Here is an 18,731-nt window from a genome sequence, read left to right on the forward strand (position 1 = left end):
GTGTGGGTCGAGTTTCGTGTCTATGTGTGCAACAGTGTTGTGTGGGTATGTGTGTGTGTTTGTGTGTGTGTGTGTCTAGTTTCGTGTCTATGTGTGCAACAGTGTTGTGTGTGTTGTGTGTGTGTGTGTGTGTGTGTGTGTGTGTGTCTAGTTTCGTGTCTATGTGTGCATGTGTGTGTGTGTGTGTGTGTGTGTGTTGCTGTGTGTGTGTGTGTTTGTTTGTTTGTGTTTATAGTTTTGTGTCTATGTGTGCCCCAGTGTTCGTTGTTGTGTGTTCGTTCAGTGTTCAGTGTTCGTTCTGTGTGAGAAATAGTGAGTTAGGGACGGTGTAGAGACGGTGTAGAGACGGTGTAGAGACGGTGTAGATACATGCACAGTATACAGAAATTACCTACAGACATACATACAAAAACAGACATACACAGACAAACAGATGGACGGACGCACACAAACACACACACAGCTCTGACTGTCAACATGTACACAAGTAGTTCTGTTCAAACATAAGCTGTCCCTGTTTCTCTTCCATCGTCTGTGGTCGGTTCCTGCTTCATTAGAATCAATTCTGAGCTAAGATGGGAGATTTAATAACATATCCACGCATGTGCTTCAAAGCCATGAAGAGTGGTAATCCGTGTGTGAAATGACGGCCAACTAGTGTGGAAATTAAGCGCGCTGTGCTCTCACACATTACGTCTTATTGAATGACTGACAAAGTTTTCTGCTCCACGGACTCATTTAGATGGCATGCCTTGCAATTAGCATGGCTTGTGTGTTGTGCATACATATGTCTGTTTGTTTGTCTCTCTGTGCCTGTTTGTGTGTGTGTGTGTGTGTGTGTGTGTGTGTGTGTGTGTGTGTGTGTGTGTGTGTGTGTGTGTGTGTGTGTGTGTGTGTGTGTGTGTGTGTGATGATGAAATCTGATGGAGCAGAGGGGTAATAACTTGGCTCTTCATTAATGCTGCTTGTTTGTTAGTGGCAGATAGAGATTTCCCAAGGTGCACCACTTCGAAAACGGCAACATCACACACACACACACGAACACAGACATAGAAACACTCCACCTAAAATGATTAATATGTGCTCCCCGTTTTAAAAGAATAGCTATGATTAATTTTCTTTCAGGTACAATGCTACCTGTTTAGCTGTTTGTTTTGATCGATGATGAACACTATTTGAATAAAATATTTCGGTAATTTTCTGATTCAGAGAATACGATTTTTACCGCTTGGCTGTGGGCTGAATCTATAATTATCATTGATCTATTGAATGATTTTAACTTGTTTCTCCATCTGTGAAATGCACATACTGTATGATTACCGCTGATCTATCCACCACATCTCTTTGCTTAAAAAGATGTCTTCCTGTTGCCAGGAAGAGGTTGACCCTAAACCTGACAGAAACTATAAATCCTTAATTGTATTACCAGAGTCCTCGACCAATAAATCCATCCCACCTTCAACACACTCCTGTCCTACCTAGGCGCGGCAGGCAGCTTGTAGGGTTGTTATTTTTGAGCCACAATGATTTTGAAAATGATCACTGCATGGCATGCACACAGATAGATAAATATATAACCCTGGCAGACATACTGCGGTTGTATCAAGCACCGCCGACTTGTTCCGGAGCGCCCGTCTGCGGGGGCTATCTCCGGACCCTCAGACAGCTTTTTAACAAGACAGACTGCTGGGGATTGTCTCCCAGGATTCATTTACTCCAGAAGATTGAAATGTGGTCAAATGCGAACTGAGGGCATTCACAGCCTCAACTAGCGGGGCGAGTTAAGTGGCACTTGTTCCCAGCGTTGCACTGAGCTCCTCCTGATCAAAGGCCTGGCAGATCCGCCGGGTGGAGATGGCACAGGACACGGCGACGGAGGAGGAGGAGGAGGAGGAGAAGAAAGAACTCGCAGGGAAAGGGAAAAAACCAAGGGCCATTAATTCTACCCAATTTACCTTTCATTTGGGTTTCGGGCCCCTCTATTAATTCAGAGGCAAACCGGTGCGGGCGAATGAAAGAATGCTTGTTAGGCGATCATTACCCTGCTAATTGCTCCAGGAATGTGCCATCCACTTAAGAGTCAAGGTCAGGGGGAGGCAGTGAGACGCCTCGCTCTAATGCCAACGCTTTAACGGAGAAGGGCCGCTCATTCTGGAGTGCAGGGCCGGAGTCCGGGGAGGGAGGGGTCAGAGATGAAAGGGACGCTGTAATTATGCCGGTAAACGCCAAAGTCACGGCCCCCGCTCGGGCCGGGGGGGGGGGGGGGGGGGGGGGGGGGGGGCGGGGTGAGGAGCCGGAGATGAAGCACCTCACGGCTGAGGAGTAAGCGATGGCTCTGGTGCATGCGGGAAAAGGTCAAGGGTATTACACCCTTTTTTTTTATGCTCCCAGTCAGACCTTACTGTAAATCAAGCCGACCCACTTTCACAGCCATCGTGATCTCCCTCGTCACCTGTCGCCTCGCGTTGTTCATCCCGGTTAAACAGGTAAAGAAAAGATCAGACTTGGATGCGGTTTGATCTTTGCGCGTCCGTTTAGCGTTGCCATAAATACTGTGTGACCTACAGTACAACCACAGCATGCTCATCATTTACCACAATCCAGTGCTCTGCCTCTCTCTCTCTCTATTGGCCTCTGTGTGATGGAGACTACATTACATTACCCAGTACACAAGCCACGGTTCTGCCTCTATGTGTGTCAGAGACTACATTGTTCAGTACACAACACACTCTTCTGCCTCTGTGTGATGTAGACTACATTACCCAGAACACAATCCATGGAGACTACACTACTCAGTACACAACCCACTGTTCTGCCTCTATGTGATGTCGGGGACTACATTACCCAGAACACACCCCAGTCCTCTGTCCCTCTGCCTCTGTGTGATCCAGCCTCTGCATCCCACAGCCGCAGGGAGTCCCAGTGCTGCATTGCGTTCTGGGTAATGTAGTCACTATGGATCCCTGGCCTCTGTGTCCTCTGCAGCGCGACGCCGGGATCGAGCTGGACAACCGCCTGGACGACAACGGCTACTGCTGCCAGCATTGCCGCAGCGGGTACCGCTACTGCCGGCGCTACTACGAGCCCCTGGGCGGGTACAACCCCTGGCCGTACTTCTACCAAGGGGGGCGGGTCATCTGCCAGATCGTCATGCCCTGCAATTGGTGGATCGCCCGCATGCTGGGGAGGGTCTGAAAGGACTGGTGGTGTTCCTTTTTTATTTGCTGCCCTGCATTCAATATTGTTAACGTCATTGTTGGTGCTGCTTCCCATCCATCAATACCGCCGACACACGTCTAGTGCAGGCAGAAAACCCGTGGCACACATTTATTATGTGCTCCACAATGAAATGAAAAGCTTAGTGAACAGTAGCCTTGTTGTGAGTCCAGTGTGGTGGCTGAATTCTTTCTTCACCTGCTGGCTTTTGTGTCGGGAGTGATGTTGTCCTTTTGCATGTTTAAAGTGCCTTTTATCCGAGGCACTCGACATTCGTTTGCCATTCGTGTTGTGTGTAAAAAAAGAAAGAGCAAGGAGACTTAGTGTGGGAAGGGGAATTAGGCTTGTTGTGGTGCTAGGTTAGATGCTGCGTTAAACAAACAAACAACAATGTGTATAAAATGCATTGTGGCTGTTTCTATTTTTAGCAAAGACACGCAGTATTTCACCATGTATGTTTTAGCATATCTAAACTAATGTATATTTAAGTTAAGATATCAAGATTATTCTTAGACGAAACAAAGTAACATTTGATGCCATATCTTTGACATTGGTTCCATTCAATTCTTTTGTAACTGATTAAAATAATATCTTTGAATATAAGATAATCATCTCTTGTCTTATGTGTGATGTGTTTGAATGTGTTGATTTCATATAATATAATATGATGTGATGAAAGGATAGAACAACTAGTTATACATTATATATATAATATTTAATGTAATATTTCATATATATTTGTATTTAGCCTTAAAGAATATCCACTAATTTCCATGATCTATTGCTGCCGTCTCAAAAAACACACATTAGGCTAATTGGAGTTTCTGAATTGCCTAATGGTATGTGAATGGTACACGTGTTCGAGATCCACTCGATTGCATGGGGCAGGCAGACAGACAGAAAGCAGGGTGTCTAAAAGTGGGGAGGGTGCCGTCTCTTGGCACACTGACCCTGACCAGGGAGGGGGGGGGCGATAAACAGAGCAGATAGATGTGATGGGGGAGCCATAAATCGCTGGTGTTTAGGATTGGTCACACACATTATACATCGCCCTATATTTTCAGAGTGGTTCATTAAAAAGCTCCTCCTGTAAATAATGTGTTTTTTTTCAGGGTCAAACTGGCGTCTCTCCAGGTACAGCAGAACAGTATGGTCTGCCGCTAGTAAAACTGCAGAAAGAAGAACGAGGCACCATATGGTGTGTTCCGAAGGTGATATTAAGAGATAGGGGCGCGTGCCGTCGACGTGAGTTGATTTAAAAAACATACCGGTGGAATAAGGATCTCTACGATCTTGTAGTCTAATCTAGTCAGGCCCATCGTAGACGGATTGTCGATCGTTTATCATGGGTTTTTTTTAAGATATGCGGCTCAATGATGCTTCGTTTTTGGTAACTTCTATGCGGTTTAAATGCTTGGAAATAATAGATCGGCTTATCAGAGTTTCCAACAACGAGGGGCGATGCCTCCACTAAATGACGAGAACATGGACCTTAAACATATGACAATTTGACAGATTATATTTTCTACTATAGCATAGCTACTATTAGCCTCGCATAGGCTAATTGACATACCTTAAGAATAATCTATAAACCTTGATTTGTATTTTACACCAATTGAATCAAACAGCGGCCGGTATCCTTGGAGACAGAGAGCTCCTGTCTGTCTCAGGTATTCACAACTGATCATGACAGAATCTGCATTTTAAATACGTGTGAACGTACCGTTCACGCAGCACCACTGAACTCAGCAGAAGAGCCGACACAGGGGATCGTCTCCACCAGAGGGGTACGGAACGGCAGCTGCTGTTGACACAGTTTGTATTTGAATTATTTTGGATCATCTTTAATGGTTTGGAAATGAAGAAAAGTCAATCCTGCAACCCCACCACAAAACAGCGTTGTGTAACTGACAGGCTTTTCTTCCTAGAGGCCAGGCCATGCTGTGGTGTCACTCATCTCTGATGCCTCGGGTATGGGGGTTTTGGGGATAGTTATAACTCGAAGAGAAGGAAAGGTCCAACACGATTGTTTATTCAGAGATACAAGGGAAACTGACGAGCACTCTGGAGCTGGTTCCAGAAGCAGCGTATGCATCTACCGGATCCAAGTTCATCTTCAGTCTATACTGGTATGGGTGGAGTGGTAAAAAGCCACGCCTAAAGGATCGGATTTACCCAGGTACCTTTTCAGTCTATACTGGTGTGGGCGGAATGGTAAAGAAGCCATGTCTATAAGATCTGACTTCTCTCAGAGCCATAAACATTTGTATGTTGTTGTCACATCAGAACTGGTGTTAGCACTAGCACAACAATCGCTACATTTTTCTGACACGTCGATTCGACTTACAAAGACACCTTGACAGAGTGTCGAGACACCTAAGCCTGACTCCTCTGATGAGATGGCCGTGACCTTGAATGTTAGACGTCGGTGTGTGAGTGAGTGTATAAATGAGTGACTGTTGGGTGATGACTAACCCTATTATAAAGTGCTTTGAATGACCACTGGTTAGAAAAGCACTACATAAATGCAGTCCATTTACCATCAATAGTGCAAAGATTCAGTTTGTTACTGTAAGCCATTAAAAAAAAAGAATTCAGACATTGATGTATAAAAGCTACAAATACAAAAGGTCCCTTTCCCCAAGCCACTAAATAATAGCAATGACTAGCTTTCAACCAACCATTACTTCACTTGGCATGCCTTGGAGCTTCAACTCTTTTAATGGACGTGTTTGAATTGCATTCATAAGCGACATATTTTAAAATAAGATGACTTATGGCTCAAAAGACTTCGGAAAATATCCAATCAGTCAATAAAATCATCTGTCCTTTCATACGAATATAATATTTACGACACAGTACACACACACATTAATGTTGATTTTCTGATAAATAGACGAGTTTGCACTGCAACCACATTGTATTTTTTAAATCAATAGTGTCATAGCCCAAAGCAACCATGTCAAGTAAAAAAATAGTGGCAAGAGTTAACAAATGCAATAATTGCAGACATACTTCAAATGAACTGACACTCGTACGCTGCCAAACCCGCAGGCTATCCTGAAAAGTTCATAAAACAAATGTTGATTTGTTGAACGACGTTCGCTCTCCCTCTCCCTCTCTTTCTCTCTCTCTCTCTCTCCATGTTCTCTCCATCACTTTAGTTTAGTTGTATTAGACTCCAGTAATTTGTGTTTAAACTGCTATAGTGTGTAGTATCTATTAAACTGCTGTAGTTTGTATCCTGTTTACTAAACTGCCATAGTGTGTGTAAAGAATATTAAACTGCAGTAGTTTGTATTGTGTTCACCAAACTACTATAGTGTGTTCAGTCTTTATTAAACTGCTGTAGTTTGCATCATGTTTACTAAACTGCTATAGTGTATGCAGTGTTTGTTAGACTGCTGTATTTTGTATTCGGTTTACCAAACTGCTATAATGTGTAGTGTTTATGAAACCCCTGTAGTTTGTATCCTGTTCACTAAACTTCTACAACGTGGAGTGTTTATTAGAATGCAGTTGTTTGCATTCTGTTTATCAAACTGCTATAATGTGTAGTGTTGATGAAACTCCTGTATTTTGTATTGTGTTCACTAAACTGCCATAGTGTGTAAGGATTATTAAACTGCTGTAGTTTGTATTGTGTTCACCAAACTGCTATAGCGTGTGTATTGTTTGTTAAACTGCTGTAGTTTGTATACTGTAAACTAGACTGCTATAATGTGTGGTGTTTATTAAACTGGGGTTGTTTGTCTAGTGTTTGATTAACTGGTACACATTCAAAAGTGTAGGGTGACGTTGAACTGCATGTTGAACTGATGTATAATGCTGGCGGTTTTGAGGTTAAACATCAAAATGGCAGCCAAACCGCTCCTTCATATAATGCTGGTTGTTAATGATAATATATGCTAATATTTTCTTGCATACCGGAATCCTCTAATGTCTGCGTAATTCAGTCTTACAATCAATCTAACAATGTGCATGGTCTGTTGACGATGATTTCAGTGCTTCCCTGTGTGTGTGTGTGTGTGTGTGTGTGTGTGTGTGTGTGTGTGTGTGTGTGTGTGTGTGTGTGTGCGTGTGCGTGTGCGTGTGTGTGCCTGCGTGTGCGTGTGTGCGTGCATGTGATACATCTACATTCCTAATAGTACTAAATTTGCTGTGGTGGAATCAAACATGAAATGTTGAATCAAATTAAAGTAATGAGAGATTTCATGCCTTCGATCACTTCCTTTTAAAACAAGGTCCTCCCAAATGGCTGTGAGGAGGCAGACTCCCATCGCCTTCCTCCTGGCAGGAGAACGGGGGGAGGCATTCCGGGTGGCACCCGCTCACTCGGAGCGGCTGGGAGAGAGATATCGAAGCTAGCTTACAAAGCGCTTGTCTCGGCTGTTGAGACAAAAGAACGACGAAAACTGAAGAAAAGCCCGACCTCGGTGCACCACCCCGCCTCGATTAGACGAAGGAGTTTAGAGCGGCAGAGATCTCGAAAGCCATGGGAAGCTTTGCATAGGGCTCCCCCCCCCCACACGCACGCACACACACACACACACACACACACACACACCCCGCACAATATGGAGTCACTGACTCTCCCACTGCAGCTTTCAGATAAGAAACAACGTCTCTATTGAGGTACAGAGGGATGGGTGGGTGGATGATAGGGAGATGGGGAGATCGAGAGATCGAGAGATGGAGAGATAGTGAGATCGAGCTTTAGAGGGATAGAGAGATAGTGATAGAGTCATAGAGAGATTGAGCGTTAGAGAGATAGAGAGATAGTGATAGAGTCATATAGTGAGATCGAGCGTTAGAGGGATAGAGAGATAGTGATAGAGTCATATAGAGAGATAGAGAGATAGAGAGATAGAGAGATAGATAGATAGATAGATAGATAGATAGATAGATAGATAGATAGATAGATAGATAGATAGATAGATAGATAGATTATGTGAATTCCGTCAGGGCGGTTGGGTTAGTATTTTTTTCAGAACCAGCAGGCGCCACAATGGTTATGAAACTGCACAGCCCGTCCCCTAAGGCGCGCAGAACGCCACACAGAACCATGGCTCCTCAAACGAAGCATTAGAACAAATTAGTCTCTTATTTCAAATCCCTCCCTTTAATGTTTTATTCATGATGAAAAACACTTTTATTGCTGCCCCGACGGGAGAGGAGGATGGAGAGAGGTTGAGGATGGAGGCGTGTGTCTGACCACCATGCAGAGCGGCTAGATGATTCTGCTCGTTGGGAATATCATTCCCACATTCCCAAGTGAGCGATGGCCATTTGTTGCTGCATCATATGTGGAAGAAAAATGACCTCGAGCTGTTTATTTATTTTTATTTCAACGATTATTTAGCCATCCGTTTAGGGGTTTGCATTCTGGGCCGGGCAGAATGTAAACTAATGTATGATTAAATTCCGTACTTTAAACTAATTATTTTCAGGAATAGAATCTCTTCCAGGGTTGGGTTCGCGTTAGACGTGGTTCACCAGTGCCATCTTGTGGACGACGGGGGCATCGCCGCCACATGTCGGCTACCAGACGACACCAAAAACAACGGGTTTTTCACAACGGCGCGTTAAAAGAAAAACATGCACAAAATACACAATTAATATTAACTGAAATTTTAAAAGGTTTTAATTCTACAGCTGATTGGTCCCTAAACTGGGAGGAACAAGGCCATGAAGGCTGCGCCAGCCTGCAGGCCGCACCACGCTACAGCTCGCTTCCTCTGTCATGTCCCACCAGGCGCTGTGCTGGCATGGCGGTGGAATCATCGCTCCCTGTACTCTCTCAGCAACAAGCTGCAGGCCTGGCACTGATGTCAGGCATCATCCTTCAAACAGCTCCCACTGCGACGCAGTAAACACTCGTGTCGTGTCACCGGCCTCGGGCGCCACAAAACACTTCCCCATCCAGCCCCCGGAAGAGCTCTCTTTCCCTCTATCTCTCCCACTCTCCCTCTCTCTCCTTCTCCCTCTCGCTCCCTCTCCCTTTCTCCCTCTCCCTCTCTCTCACCCTCTCTTTCTGCACCCCCTCTCTCACCCCTCCCTCTCTCTCAATCTCCCTCTCTTTCACTCACTCTATCTCTGCACCCCTCCTCTCTCCCTCTCTCTCTCTCTCTCTCTCTCTCTCTCTCTCTCTCTCTCTCTCTCTCTCTCTCTCTCTCTCTCTCTCTCTCTCTCTCTCTCTCTCTCTCTCTCTCTCTCTCTCTCTCTCTCTCTCTCTCTCTCTCTCTCTCTCTCTCTCAGTCCCTCTATCTCTGCACTCCTCCTCTCTAACTCTTACTCTCCCTCTCTCTCCCTCTCCCTTCAACCCTCCCCTTACTCTCTTTCACCCTCTCTAGGGTATATTTCTTATTTACCATAATAATCGCACACATCGTCTTCCATGAGCTCTACAATGTGTTGTGATCGTGCCTCCAGAACTGGATTTACAAACTAGATTTCATTCATGGATCAGCACATCTGGGCCACGTTCCGGGTCCTCTGCTGGGTTGGTTACTTCCCTCTGTGTTCTCGAACGCAGAGCAAACACCTCCGAAGGGTTGTTGTTGTTGCTGTTAAAGCAGCACTGTCAACTAGCTCATAACTTAACATTATCTTGACATATCTGTAGTCAATGCCCATCGATAGTTATCTCGATATTGTTATCGGTACGATGAAGTCCTCTCACTGATGTATTCTGCAAATGAAAAGTGCTGGCTGGCCTGTACCTCTCTTTACAGGAATCGTACTACAACACTCCCGAAACACAGCTGCACACAGCGTCAGACAGACGCACAGCTGGTTAGATTTTACAGAACATTGTGTAGTAGCGCTCCTTGTTTTGTTTACATTTAGGACATTTGGCAGACGCTTTTATCTAAAGCGACTTACAAAGTACATTTGACAGAAGAAAGTGAAACAAGAATATATCTCTGTTGGTAAAGTAAGGATGTTCATAGAACCAAGTGCCAAGCAATAAAAATCGCTAGGTTAGGCCATTCCCCGTACACAACACAGATAGCTAGGGTAAGATGCTACACGATGCTAAGCACTATTTTTAAGTGCCAGGACGGGCGTATTAGTGCGTAAGAGGGGTGTTTTTAGGAGGAGGGGCGGGGTGGGGTAATGGGGGAGGCTGAATCATCCAAACTGAATTATGTCCAATCAGGGTATACGAAACAGTGAAGTAGTATTTGCCGGAAGCCCCCAAAGTACAGAAACGTTTTTATTATTTTATACATAACTTAATTATGCAATTTAGATTAACAAACATATTAGCAATAAAAAAATCAAATTGTTAACTAAACTATAATTAATATAGTCCCTCTCTTTTTTTTTTATTCTGAAAGTCTCCCGCCTTATAAAGTAACAGGGACCAATCACATTGCCACTTGAAGGTCCATCGGATGGCGTGCTCTGAAACGGGAGCGCGGAGGCAAAGCAGCCGTGATTGGTGGATCAGTGGGCCTCTCTCTCTTGGCGGGAGTCACACTGCAGGATAGCTCCCAATAAACTCTACTGCAGTGCGCACACACACCCCTACACACAGAAGACCACACACACACACACACACACACACACACACACACACACAAGCTGTGTGGGTGGGGTCTGTGGGGGGGGAGGAGAGAGAGAGAGAGAGAGAGAGAGAGAGAGAGAGAGAGAGAGAGAGAGAGAGAGAGAGAGAGAGAGAGAGATCATTGAAGATAACGGGAGAGTGGGGTTAAGGCACAGAGCAAGGGGCGAGAGAGATTAAATGGGAGAGAGCGAGGGGGTAAAGAAGAGAGAGATGGGAATATAGATAAAAGGGAGCTGGGGGAGGGCCGAGATGAAGAGAGATAAAGAGAGTGAGGGGGTACAGAAAGTGATAAAGAGGTGGGTGGGGGGTGGGTTGAGATGAAGAGGAGAGAGAGACAGAGCGTCCCTGTGTGTGGCAGTGCTTCACTTGGTAGGATGGAACAGATACAGGATCCTCTGACTGTAGCCACTGCCTATTTTAATATATATATATATATATATATATATATATATACACATTCATTTAGTCTATGTTTTATTTAGACCACAGGATTCAAGCTACTGGACCACATATTTGTTGTGCTAACACAAGTCCTGAATAGCTTCTTCTACACAAAGATTGGTCAACACACAATATTCAGTTCAATGGGACCGAGATAAGTACGACTCTACAAACATGGCCTCTTTGTCATTCCGCCCTTCAGGCCAAGAGAGACGTAGGGCCACCTGGGTCAATTAGAACCTGGAGGAGTGGCTTATTTACCACTCCGCCTATTTCATATTTCAATATAAACTGAATTCTTACCTGTGTTCGAGGGATGCTTCATGAACCACCTCGAGAGTGCCAGCTTGTTGACCTTGTGTCTCTGAATGACCAAGGTAGAACATTTATCTCTCCCGAGTCATACCTAGCCCGAAACAACGATACCACAAAGGATTAAATGACGTTTCATCAATAGGCCTATATATATATATATGTGCTACCAGGTGAATCTTGACTTTCTCTAAAGAAGGGAAATGTGTGAAGTGTTGTCAACCAACGATCAACCAGTTTACTGAAGTAGCTCAAAGGTGCATCTCCTGAACCATGAACTGGCAATATAGCTGGAGCACAACACAATGTTACATTGTCTGACAAGTGACAATGGAAGGACAAGGAATTGGACAGGGTCAACAGCCTGAGAGAAGAAGAGGAAGAGGAGTGAGGCTGCGTGAGAATGAGAATTTGTGGCCCAACAGACAGGAACGTAAGGAGGTGTAGGAAGACTGCACTGTAATTCCTACAGCAAAGCATGTACAGTTTACCCTAAGGAGATTTTCCTATGTTCACATTTCTAGCAATGACATGGTCTGTCAACAAATTACCGTACAGTCAAAGCGTGAATGTGAATCTTGTCCAGTCTCTTGCAATCAATCTCTCACATACACCAAGGTGTAACTTACAATTTACAATAATTGTCTTCAAAACTTTAGCCATAGTTTACATCAGAACATCCCTCCAGAGTACATTGTTATATTGACAACATGACTAAGCAATTTGACTGTCTTATCCGTACACAATGACACAAGGACTTGTCATTGTGATGGCACTGACATGTTCATTGACACCGATATTTACTTTTGAGAAACGAACTAAGGATTTTGAGCAAGAGAATGGCTTTTGCATGGAATCCATGGTGTTTTGCTATTTGTACGAATTGTTTTGAGAAATGCACTTACTGTTTTGCAAATTTCAATTCTGATCTGAGAAATGTACCAAAGCGACTGAGATAAACTGTAAAGCTCTCGACGCTAAACCTAACTGAATGTCCCGCCCTCTCTCTCTCTCTCAATCGCCGGATCCGGGAGTTCGTCTTGAAGCGGGATGCTCTCTTCCGCACGCCTCCCTGCTCGGAGAAGGTGAGCACCAAGGCCGAGGAAAAGGATGAAGAAGATGAAGGAGAGGCTTTGCGATTGAAAACAAGTCACGGGACGTTTATCTTTCGCGACCATGTGTGTTTAATGCATTTCCACCATAGATGTAAAAACGTCAACATAAAAATAAGATAATGCATTTCATTAAAGTACATCTTGTTTTTAATTATAACATTATAATGTTCCTTAATAATCGAATCTATGTTCAGCATAGGGGAGGACAACGAAAGAGACAAAGACGATGATAATAAAATCAAAGAGAACGAGAGCAGCGGACATACTTCCAGGTTTTAAAAACAGTGGTCCAAGGCAGCGTGTGAAAGCCAGCACCTGATATATGTTACACTGTTAAGGAAAATGAATAAAAACAAAGCAGTTTCAACCCCACCTCAATGTCATGGAAAAGGAGCATTTCACCCAATCCAGTGTCATCGATAGTTATTTTTGTGTTTGTATTTCTCCAGTAGGGCTGTGTAGGGTATACATTCAAATCGTCATCTATGACCCCTGAGCAGATGTGGGTCACACTTGTACCCCGTGATTACAATCAATAAGACTTTAGCATGGACTCCTGGTCCAATCATACATCTTGCTTTAGTGGTCCAACAACCAGCCGATAGAATGAAGGAAGCCCAGATTCAACAGAGTATAGTGCACCACGGAGAAGACCATGAGCAGAAGAAGGTAGATATACAGTTTGGTAGGTACCATTGTGATTGGGGTACTGTTATTTTAAGCGTATAAAAATCGGAGTCTAAAATAAATCAGTTAAAGTCTGTAAAATGGCATCGGTAAAGAAGTATGTCCGCTGAAGAGAGGAAAGCAAGGAAGGTATAAAGCATGTTTAAATCATCCACATCATGGGGGACGTTCACACATCCGTGTGCTGCCTTTACAATATAGCACAGCTATGCTGATTACACAGAAAGCTTAAACAATGAAAAATGCCAGTCTTAAAAGACAGAAATAGCGAATCAACATCCTGGTTTTTAGATATTACTCTAATATTCCCTCATGATATAGCTAAATAGAAAAACAAATGTGCCGTTTTTATACAGAATTTAGAAAAATCGAAAAATAAATAAATTTCTTGTGGCCTTAAAATTGTATCTCAATTGTATATTTGTATTGTCTCTCTCTATATATATATATTCATATATATTCTATTTCATATTGTATTATTTGTATTTTTCATCTTCCTCTCTTCATTGCTCTTCGTCCCCATGCTGTCTTTAGCTATTTACAAACACAACAGTAGTCTTTACATGGCGGACACGAAAATGCCCAGAATTGTCAAAAAAACAGTGCTTCTAGGGCAAAAAGAGAGGGCAACGCATACATTACAGAAAGAATGGATACAAAGAGAGGAATTTTGACTTTTTAAACGTAAAAAAACTCATATTTTTCCGAGGACATCTTGAGCTGAGCTTTCCTTTAAGGCACTCTTCAGTTTAGTCTTTGGTGTGATTTTTTTCTCTATATATTTTTGTCTGATTGAACACCACAACGCCGCTACTTTTGTTCCGGCATTACTGGGCGTTTGAGAAAAAAACAAACAAATAAAAGCACATTATCTCTCAAATGAGATTTAATTGCACCTTTTGGCTTTCATCTTCTTCTGTTGTGTTTGGTTGTTGTGGTTCCCCTGTGTGGAGACACTGTCTCTTTACTCCTGCATCAACGCCGTGCCATGTACGACGTTCTCGTAGGAAGAAAATAACTTAACTGGCACAGTTGGTATATAAGGATCCCTAGTCTGACAAATGGCTGTTCTCCTAACAGGAACCGAGATGTGTGTCTGCACGTGTGTGTGTGTGTCTGTGTGTGTGTGTCTGTGTGTGTGTTTGTTTGCGTCCACGGTGTGTTTATTAAAAATCCTAATGACATCTTTCAAATACATAAACATAGAGTACACACGAGGTCGACCCTGCCGTACGTCAACCAGACAAACATCCAGAGAACCCCGAGATCGATCCCCGAGCGCTTCTAGCGTCACGTGGTCCGTCGTGCGGACCGGATCGTTCTCTGTGTGAAAAGAAGCTCATCCTTTCCCCCGTCGCTCAGATACGCATCGTCCACTGCGTACGGTAGAGTCCGCCGGCCCCTACACCTCCGCGGGCTCCGTCTTTATCTGGATAAAGTTTACGGGGAGTTGGGTGGCGTTGGGCAGCCCCGGCAGCCCTTTGGGCCCCGGCTCGGCCTGTAGGGACATCTCCCCCCGCACCTCCAGCTCCTCCACCGGGGTGAGGCCCTCGCTGGGACCGCTGCTCTGGGAAAAGTGTCCGTTCACCGCGCCCCGGCCCCCGCCCCCGCCGCCGCCGGCCTGCCCCTCGAGGCCTTGGTGGCGGGCGTCGGTGACGACAGTCCTGTAGTTGAGCTCCGCCCCTTCCTGCTCCATGTCCTGCCCGTCGAAGCCGCCCTGCGCCAGGCACGGGTCGCCGTTCACCATGGCCTGGAAGTAGTTGGGGTCCAGCATCTCCTCCTTGACCTGCAGCCCGTGGAGGTCGCCGGCCTTCAGCACGGTGGCGATCACCGTGCCGGGCTGCTGGGCCACCACGCTGTGGCCCCCGTGGGCCACCATGGCGTGGGCCCCGGGGCCGGCCAGGGTCAGCAGGCGGGCCACGCCCGGGAGGCAGGAGGCGGAGGCGGCGGCGGTGGAGTGGCTGACGGAGGTCGGGCAGGAGGCGGAGGTGGCGACCAGGAGCTGCTGGGGCAGGCCCTCCTGCAGGCAGTGCCCGGGGTTCAGCGAGGCCGCCTGGATGGTCAGCACGTCCTTAGAGCCGGCGCCGCCGGGCACGGTGTGCAGGATGACCTGCGGCGAGGAGGCGTGGAGCGAGTCCCCATTGCCCAGGACGCCGCTCAGGGACTGGAAGGAATGCAGCGAGCAGGACGAGGTGATGACCATGGGCAGGGAGGAGGGGACGTTGATGGTCCTGAGCGGAGAGGGAAGCGTTTCAACAAACAGCCGTCACACAGAGCCCAACGTCGGTGGGAGGGCTGGTGTTCATTCTATGCATTCTGTATTATTTATTTGGTTTACGTTGTAATCCACTGTAATACAATTATTATTTAAATCTGGGTCCTTTTTTGATAGATAGATTAAAAAAAGGCAATTGCATACGCAGTATAATTATAAGACTCCTTCTGAAGTTCTTTGACTGCAGTATCATGACGATTTCAAAAAGTTATTTTCCATGGCAGAGGGAAAGCAATCACAGAACCGAGTTAATGCCATATCAAACAGTATTCAGAACCACAGAAGTAGAGCACAGTGAGTTGATCCGCTCTAAGAAACGCTTTTCTGAATATTGGAACACGTTTGCTACGAACAGACAAGGCGTGTTTCAGCACTTTGGTTCAACTATGAAAGCAACACGCAACTTTAAAAAACGCTTTAAACACAACATCTAGAGAAGACCTTTTCTAAATTCACAAAAAGTCACTGGTCTACATTGTGTATGAAAAATAGATACTATATAATATACACATAAGATGTTAAAGGTTGTATCAGCCATGTTGGGTCACTTCTGTCGGTATTTGAAGTGAGATCCCAAACAAACAGAGCCAGCTCGCCCCTCCCTTCCGTGTTTCGTGCATCCATTAAAAACTATCGTGAACGCAGCGCAAAACCCCAAACACCCGCCCCTCGTCTGTGATTGGTTGGAATACTATTTAATTTGGTTTTGAGTGGTTGGTCGTACCATTTGTTTTCGTGTACGATCTCGGAGCGTATGCTGCCTACAGAGACAAGTTATTTTGTGGTCCTGCTTATGGGGCGGGCAGCTAGCGGATTGCGAGGAAAGATCAGATGAATGTGATCATTTATGATTCGGCCCAGGATCACTGATACAACCTTTAAAACAGGTGTTTAGGACATCGTAACGAACCAATAGCCAAACACCTTCCACCAGATCAACCACATGGCAGACCACCCTGTACCCCCCCCCCCCCCTCCATGACAGACCACCCTGTGCCCCCCCCCCCCCCCCCCCCATGGCTGACCACCCTGTGCCCCCGCCCACCTCATGGTCTGCGACCCCAGCGGCTGCAGGATCTGCTCCTTCCCGTTGAACTCCTGGTAGAAGCTGTCGTCCAGCGGCTCCTTCTTCACCTGCTTGGCCGACAGGGGGCTGTAGGCCTTGCCGTGGGCCCTGGCCCCGCCCGCCCCGTTGCCGCGGACGATGGCGCGGCCCGGAACCCCAGGCCGCTGGCCGCTGTACACGGAGCTGCTGTCGGAGCCCGGGTCCTCGTCCTCGATCACCACCAGGTCCGTGGGCATCTCCTTGAACTGGTACACCAGCCGCTGGCCCTCCACCTTGGCCAGGATGCCTCTCTGATAGTAGTACCTGGGGGGGGGTGGGGGGGGGGGCACATGTTGTTATTAACGACGGGGGAAGGAAGGATGATCTTCCCAAAGGTTCTCGATTCGTCCTGAGATGGTAAATGGTTTTCATAACCAGTGGCATCTCCGAGCGCAGGGGATCAAACTAGCAACCTTCGGGTAACCAGCCAACCCGCTCTACCTCCTGAGCCACAAGCCGCCTGAGATAAATATGTCACGCCTGGATGCTCCGATGTTTTCATAAAAAGGTCTCTAACAGTAACGGTAAATAGTACATCTGGATGTAAAAGGGACTTTCTGCATCAGCATGCATGTGTTGTACGTGTAAGTGTATAATGTTAGCACCATGCAATGTTAGATGGGCTCGGTGCTGAATAGACGCTGATTTATAAAGGCAGTTGAGGCTGGGTTGAGTTTTTCCCCCCAGAGAGCGAGCTTCTTGGTTTATGTACATTCTGGTGTGTGTTTGTTGGCGGCAGCGTACCTGAGGGCTCTGCCCATGGTCTCGTAGTTCATGTCGGGCTTGTTCTTGTGTTTGCCCCACAGCTTCGACACCGCCTTGGAGTCCACCAGCTTGAAGATGCCCTTTTCCCGCTGCGTCCACTTGATGTATTTGGGACAGGTGTTTTTATCCTGAAGTAAAGCCAGCAGGAACTCCCACAGGTAGATGGTGTTGCCTATAAGTTGGGCAGGGGGTGAAAGAAACATTAATCACGGCAAAGTCTCCTTTTTTATACGTACATGCAAGTCAAATGAGCCTTTTAAAGCAGAACGTTGGAGCCGAGCTAAAGACTGTAATTCATTTAGCATTCCAGAGTTTTGACCGAGCAAATGCAAAATGGCAGCGGCGCAATTACAGCAGGCACTACTCCTATCCCTATAACTCTGTAAATCAAGTCACAGTAGTGTGTGTGTGTGTGTGTGTGTGTGTGTGTGTGCATGAGTCCATGCTTGTTTGTGTCCGCGTGTGTGTGTGTGTGTGTGTGTGTGTGTGTGTGTGTGTTTGTGTGTGTGCGTGTGTGTGCGCGCGCATGCGTGTTTATGTGGGTGCTTGTGTAGGTGTATGTGTCTAGGCACGAAATTAATTATCCAGGTCTTGGCAGTAGATTACTCTTGTTTGTGCGACATGTTGGCCAGAAGTGGTTAAAAACAGCAACCCTTCCAGAAACCACTCGAGTCCCAGACACCATGACAGTGTGATGTATATGCGTGCTGTTGAACCTCAGCTCTGGTCCCCAATACACGTCTCTCTCGCCCCCCCTCCTCATGCAGCACAAACAAGGCGAGGCGTGTGTGTGTGTGTGTGTTGGGGGGGGGGGGGGGGAAGGGGGAGAGCCGCGAATAAGCCCCCCCGCCCCCGGTGGGTTCGCTGGCGTACCATAATGCCCCAAAGCCCACAATCACTTTCCTTTACCCGCGAAGCAGAGGAACCTCTCTGAGAGCAGCACCTCATCAATTAACTGAGCCCCCGCTGGACCGGGGCTGGAAGGCTGATGGGGGGGGGGGGGGGGTAGCTGAGCGGGATGCTGCTGCTGTTCGCATACTCCTCCACCAGAGGAGAGCAGAGGATGATTTACAACGGGGGCCCGAGGACACCGGCGCTTTGTTCCACTGGGTTCAAAGAGAGGCTCTCCCCCTGGGGGTGGGGGTGGTGGAGGCAGTGAGGGAGGTGGGGGTGGAGGAGGTGGTGGAGGCAGTGAGGGAGGTGGTGGTGGTGGAGGCAGCAGTGAGGGAGGAGGAGGAGGAG

General features: G+C 46.4%; 2 protein-coding genes across 6 annotated transcripts in view; one reads left to right on the forward strand and one right to left on the reverse strand.

Annotated features, from left to right (window-relative positions):
- The window catches only part of tnmd (tenomodulin), a 34,056-nt gene extending 30,242 nt beyond the window's left edge, over nt 1-3,814 (forward strand). Inside the window, exon 7 of the mRNA XM_056600832.1 lies at nt 2,986-3,814. Coding sequence (XP_056456807.1) covers nt 2,986-3,195 — 210 coding nt within the window. The 3' untranslated portion in view covers nt 3,196-3,814. The remainder of the gene's footprint in view (nt 1-2,985) is intronic.
- A 7,461-nt stretch (nt 3,815-11,275) lies between these two features.
- Nucleotides 11,276-18,731, reverse strand: part of elf1 (E74-like ETS transcription factor 1) — a 45,931-nt gene continuing 38,475 nt past the window's right edge. For 4 of the 5 annotated variants that reach the window (XM_056600811.1, XM_056600812.1, XM_056600810.1 and 1 more), the window contains 3 exons: nt 17,469-17,661; nt 16,665-16,988; nt 11,276-15,575 (listed from right to left, as the gene is read on the reverse strand). In XM_056600811.1, coding sequence (XP_056456786.1) covers nt 14,747-15,575; nt 16,665-16,988; nt 17,469-17,661 — 1,346 coding nt within the window. In that variant the 3' untranslated portion in view covers nt 11,276-14,746. The remainder of the gene's footprint in view (nt 15,576-16,664; nt 16,989-17,468; nt 17,662-18,731) is intronic. The other variant, XR_008896800.1, reaches the window with a different exon arrangement.

The sequence above is a fragment of the Gadus chalcogrammus genome, chromosome 10, assembly GCF_026213295.1.
Source record: "Gadus chalcogrammus isolate NIFS_2021 chromosome 10, NIFS_Gcha_1.0, whole genome shotgun sequence".
Lineage (NCBI taxonomy): Eukaryota > Metazoa > Chordata > Actinopteri > Gadiformes > Gadidae > Gadus > Gadus chalcogrammus.